The 19,758-nt window shown below is 46.0% G+C and overlaps 1 protein-coding gene across 1 annotated transcript in view; it reads right to left on the reverse strand.

Moving 5' to 3' along the window:
- Nucleotides 1-19,758, reverse strand: part of dlgap2a (discs, large homolog-associated protein 2a) — a gene marked incomplete at its 3' end in the record, with an annotated part of 129,933 nt that overhangs the window by 55,195 nt on the left and 54,980 nt on the right. The window contains exon 2 of the mRNA XM_079752287.1: nucleotides 17,405-17,437. Within this exon, the coding sequence (XP_079608413.1) occupies nucleotides 17,405-17,437 (33 nt within the window). The remainder of the gene's footprint in view (nucleotides 1-17,404; nucleotides 17,438-19,758) is intronic.

The raw sequence follows: 19,758 nt of genomic DNA on the forward strand, positions 1-19,758 counted from the left end.
AATGGGACGCAGTGGATGGCAGAGTTTTAACACATTGCCGTAAGTCAGACAGGGTCAGTATTCTATGACCCCAGCAACACGCCAGGCATTGAATCATGGAAGTAGATTTAAAATCACTCGACTCCCCACCACCATAGCACCTAGCTTTCACCTGCACTCCAAGACGCATGTTCCGGGAGAGCATTGCTTCCAGACATGCTGTCAAGCAGGTGGTTATTTACAGGACGGTGTTCGCCATGAGACATGTGGCGGATGTGGAGGCAGAGGGAAAGCATAAGGGCTGACTGCAGGGGCCGTGGCTTTGTTGCTTTTCTCTCTTTTATTATTTATATTTTTTTATATTTATTTTTCGTGTGGCTCTCTGTCTTTTGCGTTGTTGCATGGTCTTATCGCAGTGGGATGGAAGGTGGAGAAGGTGGAGGTTGATGGATGGCAATCTACTTCGTCTCTCCTTTGGTGTGTGTGTGTGTGTGTGTGTGTGTGTATGCCTGTGTGTGTGTGTGTATGCCTGTGTGTGTGTGTGTGTGTGTGTATGTGTGTGTGTGTACGTGTGTACGTGTGTGTACGTGTGTGTGCGTGTGTGTGTGTGTGTGTGTGTGTGTGTGTGTGTGGGTGTGTGTTTGTGTGTACGTGTGTGCGTCTCATCTCTTTTCATCAAAAACCCATCTGGCATATTGAAGCACGTTGTCGGAAGTATCATCAACCATGCAGCATATGGTGACAATACCGTGAGTGCCTACATTCTTAGCAGGTGTATCATACCCCTTACAGGAGCAGTGTTAATGCCGTGCTCTACCAGTTGAGCAAGACAAGATGAGGCAAACACACTTAAACACTCATCCCTTTGTTACGCAACACATCTGGAAAGGTTGTGCGACGCTGCGGGAGATGGAGGTGGTAAGGACTAGATCTGACGGTAAAAGGTAATTAGCTTAAGTGGCCGTCACAGTGTTTCTCCAGGGCTCCTTTGGAAGTGTTGAAATAGTAATATCGACCGTGGCCCGCGGGAGCACTCTAAACTCATAACACAGGGACAGCGTAACCAAACACAGCCCAAAGAACACAGAGCAAGCCTCAGCCTTGAAGCTGCATTGTAACAAAGCGCATTAAAGCAGTTTGTTGCAAACCACAGCACATAGCAATAAGGCCTTTTTTACAGTTTATTTAAGGATATTATGATTAAACAGTCACCTATTATAAGTGTATCTTTTAAACGATTGATTAAGGGTTAGGAGTAGCATTAAGGAGTATCAAAAGGAAAAGGTATGGCATAGTAAAGAGCATTTGTTTTCGGCAACGAGCAATCTCAGTCCTATATTTCTCTTCACGTTGGGTGTTGTTTAACGGAACAAAGAAGAGATGCTGTGCAAGGAAGACACCATCACGCTCAGCGTGGGTGTGAGGACACACAGACAGGCGCTCCCTGAAACGCAGACATCTATGGGTGCATTGTGCACCCTTGCATGCACACAGCCACAAAGCCGGCGCAGGCTTGTTAGCGACTCCCCCCATTGGACTGTGACTTCAACTGTACTTATTGATGTCTGTTGTTTATACTCTGCTTCATCACACTCGCTCTCTTCCATCGTCTTGCTGTGGTTGCCAGAAAGACCCAATACTATGTGAAGATCCATATTTTTGAAGTTGTCTGGAAAACGGCTTTCATTACTCTTGGAGACCACAGTCTGCGTGAGAGAGCGCCCAAGCACAGCCGAAATCCCTCGTAGTTCCACAGTGGATGGACTTTAAAGTGTTTCCTCGTGCCCAAAGTGTATGCCTATACACAGTGTTTGACGAGCGGCCGAGAGCTCATCAAAAGGTACACAAATCAATAACCGACATGGGCTTTTCATTAATGACCTTTGGAATATGAGGGGTTCAATAGAAAGGCCAAGTCATATTGAGTGAGCCCCCATCTTGCACGAACTGTGGCAAGCAGATGTTCACTTTAATTGGCTGAAAACATTTCAAATTCTTCTTCTAAATTTATGCTGTTGTTTTGGTTTCCATTGGCTAATCATCACGCCTAAAGGCAACAATGAAAGAGGGGTAACAATGGTGATGCAAAGGTTAGCACAGGTTGAATGCCCTAAGATGCCGTGCTTAACCAATCAGATTTGGACATTTTTAGTAGCACCTGGAATTTAAATTGGATTGCTTTTCAACAATTGCTGATAAGCGATTCTATCCTCGCAGTAGCGGTGCTGCAAAAAGCAACAGCAGGCCCCATGATACCTTTTTTCCAGGAATATGGTTTCATTATTCATCAACCACTGATGGAGGCACGGCGGCAGAGTCTCTGTGACCAACAGATTGTCCTGACCTCACCGTACACCGCAGCCTCCTTGATCCAGCGCTCCGTCTGACTCCCATCTACTAGACCAAATCTTTCATCTTTCGCCCCCAAATGAAAGAGCCATTTTGTCACAGTTGATCAGACACGCAAGTTCATTCTTTCTCATGCAACCTTCACTGTTCATATTCATGCTGGTCCGTCTTTCTACAGTGCGCGGACCCCCGGAACTAGCCACCGGCGGCTCCCTAGTCACTCACGGCTCTCCTCCCAATCCTGGTGATAATTCATTGTGGGGGAGTCAGATGATTCACTCCCTCTCTCCCTGTGCGTCTCCCTCTCAATCCCTTCTCTCTCTCTCTGCCGTCATGCAGACACACAGCAAGCCCAGCCTAGGCTGCTGTACGGAGGGCATGAGGGAGATATGCAAATCACGGATGTGGAGTAATCCTAGGAATCAGCTAGTGGGGGTTAAGTCGATTCACAAGCTTGTCATTTGGGATCATTTGAGCGCGAGTGTGTGTCGACACTGAAAAGCGAAAGAGAGACACAATTATATTCTGTCTCATGATAAGCTAAAGAAATTAATTATAATCTTTTTTTACTCAAAATCCATATTTGAAATTGAAGTCCATAGTCCAACTCTACTCGAACGTGCTGCCATTAAAGCAATGCATGTTTGCTTTCTAATTTCCCCTGGGTCCAAACACAAGGGTTTAACTCTCACAGTGTGACCGGCTACTATAAACAGGATTGGTTTAAACATCAACACAATAACTCACACATTCTCAGTGCATTATTACCAAACAATACTTACTATTATTAATACTATTGATAATATAACAATAGTATCCAAAACGACAAACATATTTGTGTAAATATATGTATAACATGAGCAGCCCCCGGCGCATCCCCTGAGACGCCCGTCGGCACTACGTCGATCACGGGGCTCCTCCTCGCCGCCGCTGCGGGCTGATTAGCAACAGCTTAGCGCGCCGGTCTCCGCAGCGAGGTAAACCAGCAGCAGGGCAAACATCAAAACGTCACCGCGCACCGCGGCCATATGGCGCCCTCTCACACAGGTGGAGGATGTCAAGGCTGATCTTGGCTCAGGATCAGACGCTTTCAGAGAGAGAGGCAGATCCGGGTTCTTTTTTTTGTCTCCTTCATCTTAATAACAGGTTATACTCGAGATTCATCGTTCCACAGTATCCTAAGAGAGGCAGACGGTCCGAGCCCGTCTGAGAAGTGTACCCACTCTTGTTGTCCACAGGAGACAGCAGCAGAGAGGTAAAAAAAGAGGAAAAAAGGACAATCGGCTTCTGACAAGATTAAACAAGGCAAGCGAGGAGAGTGTCAAGAAACGCTTATGATCGATTAATGTTAGTCTTTCCCTTGAGTCAACAGGGTTTCTCAGCAAACACATTAGAAATTTGTATTGGCTCAACGGTCAATTTACACAAATTAACGGCTAATTATGGTTTCCCTGTCATTCTCCAATGGGGCCTCAACGTTCGACAGTGAAAGGTGAGAATTGAATTGATGCAGGCTCCCCTCGGTCAAACCATACTGCCAATACCATGGGTTTGATCCATTGCATTAGAGCAATGCAAACATACATCTCAGTCATCACAGATAGTAGTGGTGCACTAATCATAAGCGATTGGAATTCCAGGTGTAGGGACAGGATCCCTACATCGTACTCTGTTCTCTCACTATTCATTTTATGAAACTGGAATTCATGGCACAAGCGTGCAAAAAAACGTTTTTATGTGAGCATTGTTTACAATCTGTTAAAAGCGACATCTTCACCAATGCATTCTCGGGTTATCTGTCCCTCGGGGAAAAGGTACATTTTAAATCTAACTGCAATGGATGGGCTGGCCGCGAAGGAATATATCTGTTCTGTGTGACAGTGATTGCCAAGAGGGGTATGTGTACCCCTAGAGGTACCAGGCACCGGAAAAAATAACTATTAGGGATTCTTTAGGGTAAAATAATGGAAATGAGTCAGGCGACATTGAGTTTACCATAAAAAATGGAATAAGGAATACATTTTTTCCCAAGGCATCGCAGTGCCTTTGTGTCTTGCCTTTGTGTCTCTGGTTAATTGTGCAGAAGAAAATTGGCTTCATAAAAAAACCTATTTGGGCATAAAAAAAGGAGGCACAGTTCCTCAGATATGAGGGTTAATTCAGATGGCCGTGAAATATGTTCACAGTCCAGTAGAGGTGGGGAACCACGTCTGTGTGACTAAGGACACGTAGCTCAGCTCTTTATCTAGATACCGTTGCAGCTGTGGCTCACAAGGGCCCAGTTCCCGAGACAGACAAGATTTGATGTGAGGTACATATTTGTCCAGCTTCGTCATTTCCACACTGTCTCTTGAGGAAATACCCCAACGATCCAATCGATGGTGGCTCTGAGGGAAGGCACGAGTACATCCCCCCCCCCCCCACCAACCTCTCATCTGTATTTCAAATCAATTTGGCCAAACCAGCAACACTAAGTCTGAAATCAAATCCTTTCATTCACATAGTAACCTCCCATGTGAGTAAGAGACATACATCTGTATTGTATGTATTGCACACAGGATGACATAACAAACATGCACTCACCGCCGTGCCGTGAGACACAGAGAGGGGGCGGAGGTTCTGAGAAACATCTTCTCTGTGTAGCATAATTGAATAATGATCTGCGTGCCGTGGATCCACGTCTCTGCACTGCGGTAAAGAGCGGGGAGCTCTGAAGGTCAACCACACTACAGCGATCTGTATGTCCGCCACGGGAAGAGGAGAAACGCAAGACTCTTCCAAGGCCCGTCCATATCAGAGTTTGAAACAACTCCTACGGCATAGTTCGCTGACCGTCTGCTACGACGTTGATGTGATGCTGCGTACGGTGTTCAGCAGCCCTTTGCTGCACGCAGATTCATCCTAAGATGACTCTTACATTTATATGAACTCTTACATTTATATTAACATTAAGGGCATTTAGCGGATGCTTTTATCCAAAGCGACTTACAATAAGTACATTTGTCAGAACAAAGAGATCCTTACTGTCGCCTTCGGTACAGTAAGGAAGCAGTAAGTGCCAAGCACTAACAATTGATGGTTAACCCGTTCCCCGTATTCAACAAATATATCTAGGATAAGATAAAACACAATGCTAAGTATTAAAGATAGCTAGGATAAGATGCTACACAATGCAAAGTACTCTTCTGAAGTATTCTCTTCTATTTGATGAGTATAATTGCTAAATAAATGAAGTCATCAAACGCTGAGCCACAGCCTTATGATAGGGGTTCGCACACGAACCCCCCCCCCCCCCATCACAAACTGTGCCTCACTGCCACCAAAAAAAGGAAGGGATGGGTGAGAGAGGAACAAAAATGAGAGTGAAAGACAAGCAAAGGACATAGGGAGTTCCTTAAGAGGCGAAGGGTTGACGAATGGTTTCAGTCGGTAGGATGAGTTTGAGACCCACTCAGAGACACAATGATGGTGAGGTGAACGGCTCAGAGATCTAACCAACAGTTTGGTATTTGGTGTGTGACAATGATGGATTGTTTGCTTACCTTTGAGTCAACAGAAACTGGGGCAGGGTGATGGTGCGCGGAGCGATTCTTGTTTGTCAGGCTCTATAGGGAACATAGCTCCGAAAGCAATGACCCTGCCCTAACAGAAACGAGCCCAAAACACGCAACAACCACTGAATCCATTTACTACTCCCAACAACATGGAGGCACCTTAATCCCATTTCAATTTTCCCTCAAAACAAGCACAATCTGTTTCATGAGAACCCGCCGGGGCAACTCCTGATGCTGATATAGACTAAAGTACATTCGTGACGTGAATCCGTCATTCAACAGCTTCACCTTCGGCCCAACCCTATCCCCACCACACAACGTGACCTCCACCCCGGGCGAGGAAATCGCCTTTTCCAGAGCTCTGTGATGGAATCTTGAGGTAGGAAGGGAAAAGGCCGGACACACAGGGCACAGGGCAGGCTATTAACCTCATTGATCCTGGATTATTGCCTCATAAGCTGCAGGCTGGCGACAACAGCCAGACCCCGGTTGCTGGGGCCAAGGTGTGCAGTGTCCAGGGGTCAAATTGCCACAGGAGATACGGAGCTCCAGCCTGATTGAACAGGGTCAAGGACCGTGGACAGCCCACACGACGCGACGCGCGGACACACACCAATCAATTTCCGCAACGATGGGGAAAATAGCCAGACTTGTTTCGAGGGGGACATCTCGGAACAGCGTTTACTTATAGTAATCTTTCTTTACTTGAGTCTTTACTCATAAATATCCCAGGAGACGATTCATTTCAAACCCACACAAAGCTAAAAAGGTGAGAGTTTAAAAAAGGCTAATGATCCTCCCTAATGGATGATCAACTGTTACTGCAGGGTGGCGGGGAGGAAGAATATCCGCTGTGTATTATTGCTAGCCAAAAGTAATGACTGTCGCCATTTGAATATGTTCTTCCAGCTTTAAGCAACCCCCCCCCCCCCCCCCCCTCCCCTCTCCACAGCAGGACGTGAATAGTTGCATCCAGATTGTAATTCCCCAGTACGCCAAGCTGCACCTGCCTTCTATAGGGGGCTCCCATATGTGAGTATAGTGGATGCATTCAAGACTTTAATAAAGGGTCTGTGTTATTTAGATAAAATTGATTGTTAATATTTCTGCCGGGGGATGCACTGCACTTTTAAAGGTCGCTCCAGTACACAGAACACAAAAAGCTTAATAATGACAAACTTCATTCACCTCTCCGAGATCTTGGATCCTGGAAAAGGGTTCTATTGTGGTTCTGCGAGACAAAGATGCAGAGTGTCGTTCAAATCAAAAAACGTTTTAAATTAAACGTTGTTGTTTTCCTCCGAGGATAAATGTGATGTGTCCACACAAATGATTTGGCCGAGCACGATTCTGGGCCAGTTGAGAAATCTCTCATTCTACCTCTGATTACGCTAATTTTTGTGTTTCACCTCGGATGCAGTGAGGTTAACAGCCAGGGCTGTACTGAAGACAGAGTAGTCACTTAAGAACCAAAATCACCAGTTCATTGCTAAGTGCTTGCTGACATGCACTGTCATAACCAAACAGAAGCCAAACAGCCCGAGGAGGAGATAGCTATATGCAAGCCAAATGTGTATTTATTGTAATAAACATGAGTGGGAATATGATAATCTTGGGCTTGTCAACATTTCAGCAAAGTTCCTCAAAGTCTTTCCCTTTGAATTATGCAGCCCGCAGGGTAAATGTTTATCTCAAACATGTTCTAGTGATTCTGTACCAAGGAGACATCATTCAGCAAGGCGTCAGGCTAACCTCATGGAGAAGCAAGGACGCTTCAGGAAAGGAGGATCCAGCCTCTACGATGGAGAGGCTAATTATCCAGCTAATCTCCTTTCTTGTCATTTACAATAAGAATCAATTCTAATGAACTTTATTGAACTGACCCTCCATCAGGGCAGCTAATGAAAGTCCCATAAAAAAAATAAAGCCTCAGGAGGATATATGGCTCATCCCCTCCCGTACGCTCTCTCCTTCCCTTCCTTTTGTATGCATTAGGGCCCCGGTCGCACTCTCCCTCTTCGTACCCTAGCGGTAGTCCCGGATCTCCGGCACCGTCCGACGCTTGACCGGCGGAGCGTAACATCTGCAACAGCACAATTAATAAACCAGTGGCAGTAACCGCGATCATTATCAAAAGCGACGTGCGGCTTAAATATACGGTACCGTGGCGGCACTCAGTAATCGGCAGCATCTCCTCCAGGTGGAAATTGTACAGAAGGCCGGTATTCTGGCTGCTGCATTATTAATGTCGTGCGACGTACGGTTTGTGAGCTCTAAAGTGAGCGGTAAATCAGGTAACCTTGAACACCGTGGAGCTTTACGGGGGCTGTCTGTGACCAAACCCTGCACCGTGGCACTTCAGTTAAGGGTTTCGTCACCAGGTGCAAAGTTAACAAGCCATTACAAGCCTTTTTTCTTTTTTAAAGTCCACTCCCACATTAAACAAAACACAGTGCTGCCTCTGATGCTTCGGTCGGCAGAATCAACCTCTAATTCATTCAGCCATTATATATGCTTTCCTCATAAAACATAGCGACCAGAGAGATATGATGGTGGAAATAATCATGGCGATGTCAGTAACAGGGTGTCTGCATGACTTGCATTAATAGGCCTTTTGACAGCAAAGGAAGTTTCTGTCCAGCAAATGGACCATTTTCCTATTGAAAGGCAGACGACGACAGCCCTTTCAGGGGTGATATCGCCAAAAGAAAAATAGCCTAGTCGTGTGAAACATCATCATGTAGATTGTATAGGTGCCGCAACGCTTGCTCCTGTTCCCATACTACAGTCGTTTTCACAGTCAGACACAAATAACAACATTGTACCACCTCGACATGTTGCTGTGCTAGAACGCATCCAAACGAGGTGAGGTATTGCTGTGTATTTTTGCTTGTTGTATTGTGGCCCACAATCATGTGAAGCACTTGTACCTGAACATGGGTTTGATACCAAGAGGGCCACATATAGCAGGATAATTCAGGAGGGTGGTGGGTGAAGCCGGGGGTTGGGGGGAAAGAGAGCCACAGTATTACTATGATCGCTCCTTGTGGCTGAAATGTCTCCGATCCCGTCGGGCTGAACATAAGGGCAAAGGTGTGTGTTGTGTGTGTGTGTGTGTGTGTGTGTGTGTGTGTGTGTGTGTGTGTGTGTGTGTGTGTGTGTGTGTGTGGTAACAAGAACTGTGAAAGAAAGTACGACATTGAAACAGAGACAAAAAGAAAAGAGAAAGAGGAAGGAGGGGGAAGGAAACATGCAGAAAGTGATAGGGGAAGAAAGGAGAGAGAGAGAGAGAGAGAGAGAGAGAGAGAGAGAGAGAGAGTGAGTAGAGGGTAGGGGGAAAGAGCAATAGAGACAGGTAAAGGGTGAAAATAGATTTTGAAGCTTTCAGACCCTTATTTCTTAAAGGCTCTCCTTTTGAGAGAGAGAGAGAGAGAGAGAGAGAGAGAGAGAGAGAGAGAGAGAGAGAGAGAGAGAGGTGATAAGGGGAGGGAGGGAGGAGCGAGGGAGGAGAGGAGGGGTAATGGATGACCACGGCACTGCAGCACGCCGGCTGGACACCCTCACGTAGGCCTAGCGAGGGAGCAGAGCACCGGGGGCCTGCGAGGAACGCAGAGGCGACGAGGATGGGGATTGAATGAGACGCGGCGGGCTGAGCTCGACTATACCGCATGCAGCAGATCCTGCTCCCCAGCCTGGGGGCTGTGTCTCCGAATACTAACAGCTTCGGGAGGGCAAAGCCTCTCCCGCCAAAGTCAAAGCGCAGGAAGGGCTGAGGACGACGTCAGAACATGTCCTCCTTTTGCGGGTCGCTTTCGTGATACGGTTCGGATTCTCGATAAACCACAGTTGATTTTTTAGGTCTTCCATTAACGTTGATGGAAAAAGAGTATAGAGTAACGTTGTGGAACTGTAAACATAGACTAGTCGGATCCACCAGTAGAATCCGATGTAAGCCACAGTAGGAATCGGACGCTATTTCCGATCCTGTGAGTCAGAGGCATTAAGGTGAACAAGACGTCAGCAGAGAATCGAAGACAGGCTCCCAACGCAAGAGGAAATTAAAAAAAGATACTAGCGTAGTGGAAGTGAGAGACAGAATGGATATGCAGAGATTTTTTCAGAGATGGAACCAAGAAGGGTTCAAGGCCAGATGTTCTCTGATACAGCAAACGACCGTGAGGAATCTGTCCATTCTAACAAGTACAGATAATGAAACGCCCAGAGGCAACTGCGTGTCTGCTTTCTTCTCGCTCCATCCAAGGTCTGCTCCACTCTCAGTCCATGTCATATTTTGTTCTGCACTCCATTGTTCAGAACAGAATCTGTTATTCTGTGATAAAAACCCAAATCACATAATCCCCTTTGGAAGCACGGGCGAAGACCGTGGAGACTTTTCTTTCACATCATAAAGGAGGGCTTCCTTGTTCAAGATAATACAGAACAGTACGTCACCCGGCTTAATAGAGAAATTCTACTGGGTTTACGTATGCAAAGGAACTGGAATCGGGATCGCTGTTGTGTAAAGAATATGTTCAGCGAGGTGTAACAGACGCCAAGTTAAAGCATCTTTGTTGTACATTATTTATTCGTGATCGACACACTTTAATCCCCCAAAACAAACACTCTCGTAGTGATAACATCCTCATACTCTTAGACCAGCTCATGAAACACTGCGTCACGGAGCTTCAGCTGAATCCTTGCAGCCAAATTAATTAATTAAACACACTTTTATTTAATTTCCTTTAACTGGCTCAAATACTGCTCATTTACTCCTTTCCACTCTAGCGTCCTTATCTAAAATTACTTTGAAAACAGCACAACGGTGGCTGGTTTTAATCCTCTCAAAAAAAACAACGTGAAAAAGTCATTAGCTTACTTAAGGTTCCAAATTTGGCCACTTAGCTCCATGTAACATCTAAAATAAGCGTTGAGTATGATGGGGGAGACATGCTGTACATCATGGTTTATAGCTGTGGGTCATATAGGCTGTACCCTCTGTCTGTATTAATATGCCATGGACGGAGCCCTATGAGACAGGAGCAGGCCCTGAGCTGTGCTAGTTAGCTAGCTGTGTTTTCGACAGCAGCAGACAGCCGAGTCATGGCAGAGCGTGTGCAGCGCGCCAACTCTGAGTAAAGCTCCCCATAGGAGTGCTGGAGCTAATAGGCCTCTCTGCATGCTGGGGGTCGGGGGATGGGGGCGAATGGAGAGCAGGGAAATTTGGTTTTGTTAGCATGCCCTGTGTCCACTGGAAGAGCCAAACAAATTTAGCGATGAAGGCAATTCACAACTTCCCCTGTATCGTTCTCCGAGCTTCACGAAGCCAGTGGCATTGAGGATGAACCCAATGGGAGATAAGTTTCCATGTTCCACCATGATACTCTCAAGGGAGGGGAAACAAAAGAAGGAAACAAGTTTAGCGATTGACTATCTTGCCAAAACTGAAGAACGCAAACAAACATTAAAGCGTCGCTTTTACAGTGGATTTTGAAATGAATAACAACTAAGGGGCATTAGCAAAACAGCTTAGCCTTCCGAACATTCCCCACAGTAAGCTAAAACTTCACTTGGAGCTTTGAGCGCTTTCTATGCACCCTCTCTACCTACAGAGCTGTCAAGAGCACGCATAGACCCTGGCCTGGTTTGAGCAACGGAGTCAAGCCTGGGAGAGAGAGAGAGAGAGAGAGAAGAGAAAATGAATGGGAAAGAGAGCAATAGAAAGATATCTCCAAGCCAGAAAGGTCCTCAGGCATAGGTCATGCCGCTGTCCACAACAGTAGATCCAGATAACATCATGCATTATTCGAACACTGTGCCACCCATTCTGCAAGGCTGTGTCATTGTGTCCGACCGTTCAACAAATGAACAGCAAACTTACTGCCAAATGGCAAAGTCAAGGGAAAACCCTACATGTACCATTTGTGTGGGTGTGTGTGTGCTCTTTCATGCTCGGCGGTTCCTTCATGGGATCTGGTTTAATGTGTGTATGCATGTGCATTGCATGCCTGAACTCATGGCACCAAAGGACAATGAATGAGACTCAAGGAGACAGTATATAGGTGTCATACTGCTGAGGGGGCAACTTTTGTGCTTCCTTGACGATAAGCACATGGGAGCGACTCGGCCTGCTCCACAGCCCACCCCCACAGAACCCCCCCTACTGATCCAGGGACACCAAACAAACAAACAGAATCGCTTGCAGATCGAAATTGCATATTTGCCTAATCCCACTTCCCTGGACTGGCAATCATGTTTCGTCTTTTCTCCTGCTGCTATCCCCCCAGCCCCACTCTTCCCCTCGCTCTATATCTCCCCCCGCCCTCTCTTTCTCTCTCTTTCTCTCTCTCTCTCATCCCCTCTCTCCCCCTCTCTGATGGTTGACACAGAGCCTGCTTCGCCACCTTCTTTAAGCTCTAAGCTCCACTAAAATGTCACATTGGGCTCCTGTGGCTGTGAAACACACACACACACACGCACACGCACACACATGGACACATGCAAACACACCACACACACACACACACACACACACACACACACACACACACACACACGCGCACACACAAAAACGGACACACGCAAACACACACACACATGCGCACACACACACACACACACACACACACACACACACACACACACACACACACACACACAGCCGTCTCTCCTCCTGGCTCCTCTTGTTCTCCCGTGGTTCGTAATGGGGTGTGTTGGTGGCATCGCCTTGATACTTAGAGTGTGGCTACATCTTGAAATGCTATGCTAGCCCACGAGCACAGCGTCTATAGGCCACCATGGGCCGGAAGCAACGGGGCTGACGCTTATGCTAAGTTTAGCATTAAACGTTTACCAAAATGCCTGGGTAATTGTACTGACAAATCAGCAAACATAGACACATCCTCAACCTTATGGGGATCTAACACCTGAGGGTGGCCAAGGTACATTTTTGATGTAAAGTGCAACTTGATGTTGGCTTAGTGCTACTTAAAGGTACAATACGCAATATGCCATTTCAAGATAGCTTCAGCCCGAATAAAAAACTAAAAATATTTTGCTCCTCAACCCACTCTCTCCAAAACCAAGCCCACCCTCAAAAAGCCAGGCTGGCAAAAAATAAAGGTAACATGACATTTCTCTACTCTGCTGCAGAGTCTGAGCAATTAGCCTAGATCCCTGATAGACCGAATGTGTTTAAGAGCCCATTTTAAAACCTGTCGCATATTGTACCTTTAAACCTCAAAGGAACGTCCTTAGGCAACAGCGGTGATCATTCTTCTCCCGGTCAAAGGAAAGTGATCGTTGCTGAGAGCGAGGCCGCTCTGACAGCCCAGAGTGGGGCTGTACGTCCATATGAATGGTGGTGATTTTGTTCCGCTGGAGAGTGAATCAGTACCCCCATCACATCCCGCTATACCTCTATATTAGCAAGTGACCTTGGTGAGGCGGGGTGCCAGCCGTCCCCTTCTGTTTAGGCCTCGCACAATGCAAACGGCTTTTTGAGAATTAAAAATCCATCCCGCCCAATTCAATAGAATCAGTAATGGGGAAATGTGCATTTGGGCTGAGTGCTATTGCATACTAGTGCGCCGCCTTCCAACTCTGACTAAGAGCAGAGTTTAATGCATGAAATTATTTTTACTTCATCCCTTTTTTTATCCCTTAAGACAGCAAAGGCGATGTGACCATCGGCCAATGATTGAATTGTGCACGTCTACAATAGTAATAGTATTTGAATAACAATTAGTATTTACTATTAAATCCAGCATTTGGTTGTGTAAGTGCTAATAATGAACAGCTATTACATAAATTGACCTGCCATGAAATAGAGCACGCTGTATAAAACATTACACAGTAGCAAAAATTGTCTATTATTCTACATTTCGTGCTAACTCAAAGAGATATGATTATCATTATATATCAGAAAGTTGATAAAAAAAAAAAAGCGAACACTTTAAAGGGTAAAAATTAATAAAAGTACAACGACATAAACACAATATTATAAACCTGATTGGGGCCTTGATATGTTCAAAATAGAATTCATGAAATTGTAATTAACCAAAAAGTGATTTGAATCACAGTCAAGCAGTAGCCAAGTATTTTCCAGTACTGCATGTGAGTATGACCTGATCTTATTAAATCCTTTTAGGGCCTGGGCTGATCTGGTCTATAGCACCAGTCATCACACACCTGCACTGTAACACTTTGGTGACTCTCCACTTGCCCATTAGATCTGTATGTCTCTCTTCCTCCAGACCACGTGCTATTCTCCTCTTTTTCTCTTTTATCCCCCTTTGTACACTTCAAAATCCCAATCTCTCCGGTGCCTTTATCACCTGCAGAAAGCCCTGACTTCCACCTGATGGATGACATCGTCCTTCTATACTCCTGCACCACCTTCATTCTCTTTTTTCTTGCTCTCCATCTTTCTTTCATTCCCCCGCATCTCTCCCCGTTATCGAGCTAACCTATTCATAGCACGTGCATAGTGACGTTTTCACCCCCTTCTAAAAGAAATACAACCCCTTCACCTTCATTCATATCTCAGAGTTCTGCTCGTCCGTGGAGAAGTTCAGGGCCTGATAAGAAGGTTATCGGAATGGAAAAGTGCTTCCATTGGAGGAAAATGTAGTGGCAATTGGATAGGCGGCATGTGGCAGTTGAAGGACATTCACTATATTTGGTATAAAAATAAATAAACATGGTGAGTCATTTATCTACAGTGAAAAAGGCAATCGAGGGAACAGAAACGACACTTTGGGGCATATCAGTGCTTGTACGTTCATCAGGGTGATGGCTTTTTTCCCCGGTACGTTTGGGGCTGCAGAGTCATGTCCAGTCAAAGAGGTAATTTAGTAAAGTTGTATATGAGCTGAATGGAGGACAAAGGAAGCCTGTTTCCTTCAAAGTGACGAAAGTGCAGTGAAAAAATAACAACGCAGCCAATACAGCCATATGTCCTGTAATAGACCTACCTCCAAGTGCATATACTACAAAGTACAAATAGTCAAACACACACAAAGAGCTAAGTCATGTACTTTTCCTGGCGGTATTGTTGTTGTGTGTGCGTTTGTTGTTGGATCATGTTGTGTTAGCTCATGCTGAAGCTTTATTCTACACAGTAAAGTGACTTTTGAAACTGTGTGTTGTGTGGGGTCAGATACTGGTCTATCAACCTCACTAGACTAAATCCCTTGAATGAGTCAGATAGCAGCTCTAGGGGGTCTGAGTGCGGCCCACAATGCATCTGGCTCAAGTGGACGAATGGCAACAGAAATGACTCTTGGTTGTTACAGGGCGGGCTTGTGCTCTGTGCCGCTGAATGAATGTATTTATTTAGGGCCAGATAAGCCAAGTCAGTTCCATCTCGTGCCACAGAGAGGGCCCTCTGCAAGCTCTCAAGAAAAAATGATCTTGATATAGCTTCGGCTTTTGAGTGTGTGAGTGTGTGTGTGTGTGTGTGTGTGTGTGTGTGAGTGTGTGTGTGTGTGTGTGTGTGTGTGTGTGTGTGTGCGTGTTTATGCATGTTTATGTGTGCCTGTGTGTGTGTTTGCATGTGTATAGGTGTGCCTGTGTGTGGGTGTGCATGCGTGCATGTGTGTATGTGTGTGCGTGTGTGAACGCATGATCTTCATTGAACAAGGGGTGATGCCATCCGCTCATCGTTCTACACCAAGGGTTTGTGAAAAGATGCTCATGGTCATGCATCACTCCGTTACTCTGTTGTTCCTGCTCTATTCACTTCATCTCTCTCTCTGTCCTGAGTTTATTTGCAGGCAATCAGTTTTCCAAACCACACACATATGCGCACGCACGCACGCACGCACGCACGCACGCACGCACGCACGCACGCACGCACGCACGCACGCACGCACGCACGCACGCACGCACGCACGCAGGCAGGCAGGCAGGCAGGCAGGCAGGCAGGCAGGCACGCACCGCACACACACACACACACACACACACACTCCATCCACCTGTTAACATCCAGTCTCTCACCCTGAATATCTGTTTCTTTGTTACATACACAAAATATAAAAATTAAATATTCCAAAAAAATATATGGAGCATATGTATTGTTTAGATTGATAGCAAAAAATAAATAATACAGCACTTAACATCTGTTCTGGGTCCTCCACATATCCCTCTCTCTATCTCTCTATTCCTCAATGGGCCGGAGTCCTTCCTATGGTGGGGAGAGATTCCATAAACACACACAGCAACCGGAAGGGCACATGTGTACATGTACACCATCTGCACACAAGACAAATATCTTTGCAAAGACAACCCGCGCCCACCCCAGCCAACCCACCCCACACATACAGGGAAAAACTTCCTTTGCCCCAGGCCCCCTGCCATCTCCATGTCCAAAGGTCATGGAGATGGTTGGGGGGTCATCCCGCTCCAGTTGATCACGTCTTAATCCGATCAGGCAAAGCCGAGGAACAAGCCATCGATTTCCCTTCCCAGGACGTATGCTTGTTGGCCTGTGAGGTACGTTGTGGGTTTCTCGGCAAGGTTATGTCTGGGTGGTGGGTGGGGTGGGGTCGGGGGGGGGGGGGGGGGGGGGGGGGATTTGGCTTTTGCAGTGGGAGGGGTGTGTGGCCTCAGGTCTGCCACTCATCTCGTAGCGATGACATTGTCGCGTCTACATTGATGTGGGTGAAAGTCTGCGATACTGACACGTCAATCAAATATTATTTCAAACCTGGATGGTATGTTAAGGACACTCAAGTTGTGCACACCCAATGTCCAGTAGCTTCAAAGGAGGGCCATTAATATCTGATATGAATGGCCATCAACTTAAAAAGCAGTAAAGTTAATCTTTGATGGGAATGCAACGGCAAGCATCTTGGAGAGATATTGGACATGGAATTGCCAGCGGAAGGGAGAAGAGAGCTGCGTCAGAGGCAAGATAATGAGCTGATGTGCTGACAGACAGTCACAAAAAGCCACAGCTATACTCTGAGAAGCCTCGTTTGACATGCTGTTGCTATCGATTGTGCCCAAGCATGCACAAACACACACACAAACACGCAGAAGCATGCACGTACGCACACACTCATGCTCACACACACGCACGCAAACAATCCATTATCCTCACCTACATAAAATAAATCGGTGTTCTATACACCAGATGTGCAACATTCTGGTACCGTTCAACATGTTAGCCGGGGTTGCGGTTAGCCAGCCCTTCAAACACACGCCCTTCAGACTTAATGCCCTGCGGGTAATCAAATCAACAAGCTGGCTAATCGAATGTACAAACAGGAAGACTGTGGCTTCCCGCAAGATGACCTAGGAATCATTTAGTGGCATTTGCGGCAATGATTTGTTCCACGAACGCTTGGCAACCTGTGATGAACAACGGTCGGCTTAGCACAGTGCGAAGGAAAAGATGGGAGATCACCATGTGCACGAGCGCACACACAAACACACACACACACACACACACACACACACACACCCACACATACACACATGGCAGGGTGATGAGGAAGGCGAGGGTGACGAGTCCAACTCACCTTCTGGTTCACCACACAGTGTGCACTGTGATTCTGAAACCAGGACGAAGAGGGAAACAACAAGTGGTTATTACACACACATGCCCGGTGTCCATGCGATTCTGTGTGCTTGCAGTCGGTGTTATGTGTGCGCACAATGTGTCTGTATGTGTGGGGATAATATGCCTGCACATGTTATTGGAGAGAGACAGGCAGACACAGACACACAGAAAGACAGAGTACATACATAGACAGAAATGCAACAAGCACAACATTGTACGGAAAAAGACACATATTTTTTTCCAAAACCACTACTGAAGAGAAGTGAAATACAATCCACAAAGTGAACAAAAACATTGAACGCACACGACACATGAGCGCATCGGAGCACAGAGACAGCATGCATGGCATGAGTTACGGCTTCATGGAGACTCGCAGAGAGGAGCAGAGGAGGAAACTATAGGAGCTAAAATGAGAATGCATAATGTTTGGATGCCTCACCGCCGCCTCATGATTCATAAGAATGGAGCATGCCATGGCAGAGGAGGGCCGAGCTGGGGTGACAAATAGAAATGAAGCTAAGTGGTTCGACACTGCACACTGGCTGCGTTTATATTTTCCACATCTTCACGGGGATGCTAGTTATTTCAGAGAAATGGATGTTAATTAATCCTACTTGGGCGTCTCAATATTTAAAACGACTTGAATATGCATGCGAGCACTGAAAGTGTGCACAAACTTTTGCAACATATGGAGCTGTTAATGTCAAAGTAATCTATGCTTGCTGTCTATCTTCTTTAATTCCCCACAAAAGTCAACTGGATCACATCATGCCTCATTTAAGTTTGTATCATTCTTCCCCAAGAATGGATTATTGAAGCACAGGCTCTGAAAGTTAGTTTGTTCATAAATTTCATGGTAAAAATGTTCTCATATATTTCTATTCTGCTGTGTCAACCTTGCTCGGACAGAATTAGAGCAGGAACATATTTCAGTTTTCAAAGCAATTATTCGAGGGAGTTTAATATAAGCTAATTAGCGGTTGGTTTCGAATGGCTGCGACCTTGGAATGACTTGTTGTGTGGCGACAAAGCAGCTGTGTTTGAAGAGCTGCCAACTCCCTCGCACTGAGCATGAGACTCACGCGAATGACCCTCTTCACACTCTCACGCCACTTAGCCTAATAATATTACTTCATTCATGTGAATTATTTTCACTATAACTAACGTTACAGTACGTGTTGTTGGATGTAGCTCAGAGTAGGTGATGTTGGCTAACCTTGTGGATTCGCCCATGAAAGTTTACCTCGTAAATGCATGTAGTGGTTATCCATTGATGGAAAGCTTTGTTCAATGTTGCCGGCTACAATTAGAACAATTATTTAGTCTACTGCAGGCTCCTCTTACTACATGTCACCGACCTATCCTGTTGGAAATACTGAGACTGCGGTCTTTGGGCACCATGTCAATGATCCCTCTGGTGGCCAAAACCATTTTATTTAATATCTAATCTCTATTTCTATGTTAATTTCATGGTTGGGGTAAAGATAAAAATGATAAAAATGGGTTAATGGCTGCGGTCTTGTTTCATAACTTCAAGTACAAACATGAATAAGTAAAAGTCTTCAGCGTGGGGTGGCGACCCCAAACAGGCCCCAAAAGATTTGCCCGAATTCAGCCATATGTCATCTCCTTTTGAAGACGTTTCTGAAATCCTCTCGGTAACTATAACTAAATGTCAAGCGTCCACAAAACTCCAATCGTACTCCATTGCCATGATGACAACTTAACAGTGAGCAGGTCAATGGCGCAGTGTACTCAGTGTATGTCGCCTCACACCGGTCACTTTTCGCTATCAAACACCGTTCTCAGCGGATTACGACCGCCTCTCATTTGCACCAAACAGCAGCAGCACACCAGACGGCGAAGGGGTCCGTCAGCAGTACAGAGTCGCTGCTCGAAAGTTATCAGCACCACAGTAAGCAGCAGAATGTTTTTGGCCGATGGACAGAATTATTTTGCAATCTTTGCAGATTAGTCGCCTAGTGTGATTCCTTGGCGTACAGCTACACTAACAATTTATTTCAAATGAACTCACTTTGACAAAACACGCAACTTAACTTCAAATTCAACTGTGTTATGCAAATACAATGTGAGACACCGTTTCTCCGGCACCCGCTCCGGCAGTTTGTACTTCGCTATCAAGTCAAAACCGATTTTGGCTCAGGAGGTAGAGCATGTTTGCTGGTCACTGGAAGGTTGCTAGTTCCATCCCATTCTCCTCCTAGCTGAGTGTCGAGGTGTCCCTGAGCGAGACACCTCACCCTAACTGCTCGCGACTAGCTGGCTGTCGCCTTGCCGGGTTGCCTCTGCCGT

The sequence above is a fragment of the Pollachius pollachius genome (genome assembly GCF_949987615.1).
Source record: "Pollachius pollachius genome assembly, chromosome: 15".
In the NCBI taxonomy this organism is placed as follows: Eukaryota; Metazoa; Chordata; class Actinopteri; order Gadiformes; family Gadidae; genus Pollachius; species Pollachius pollachius.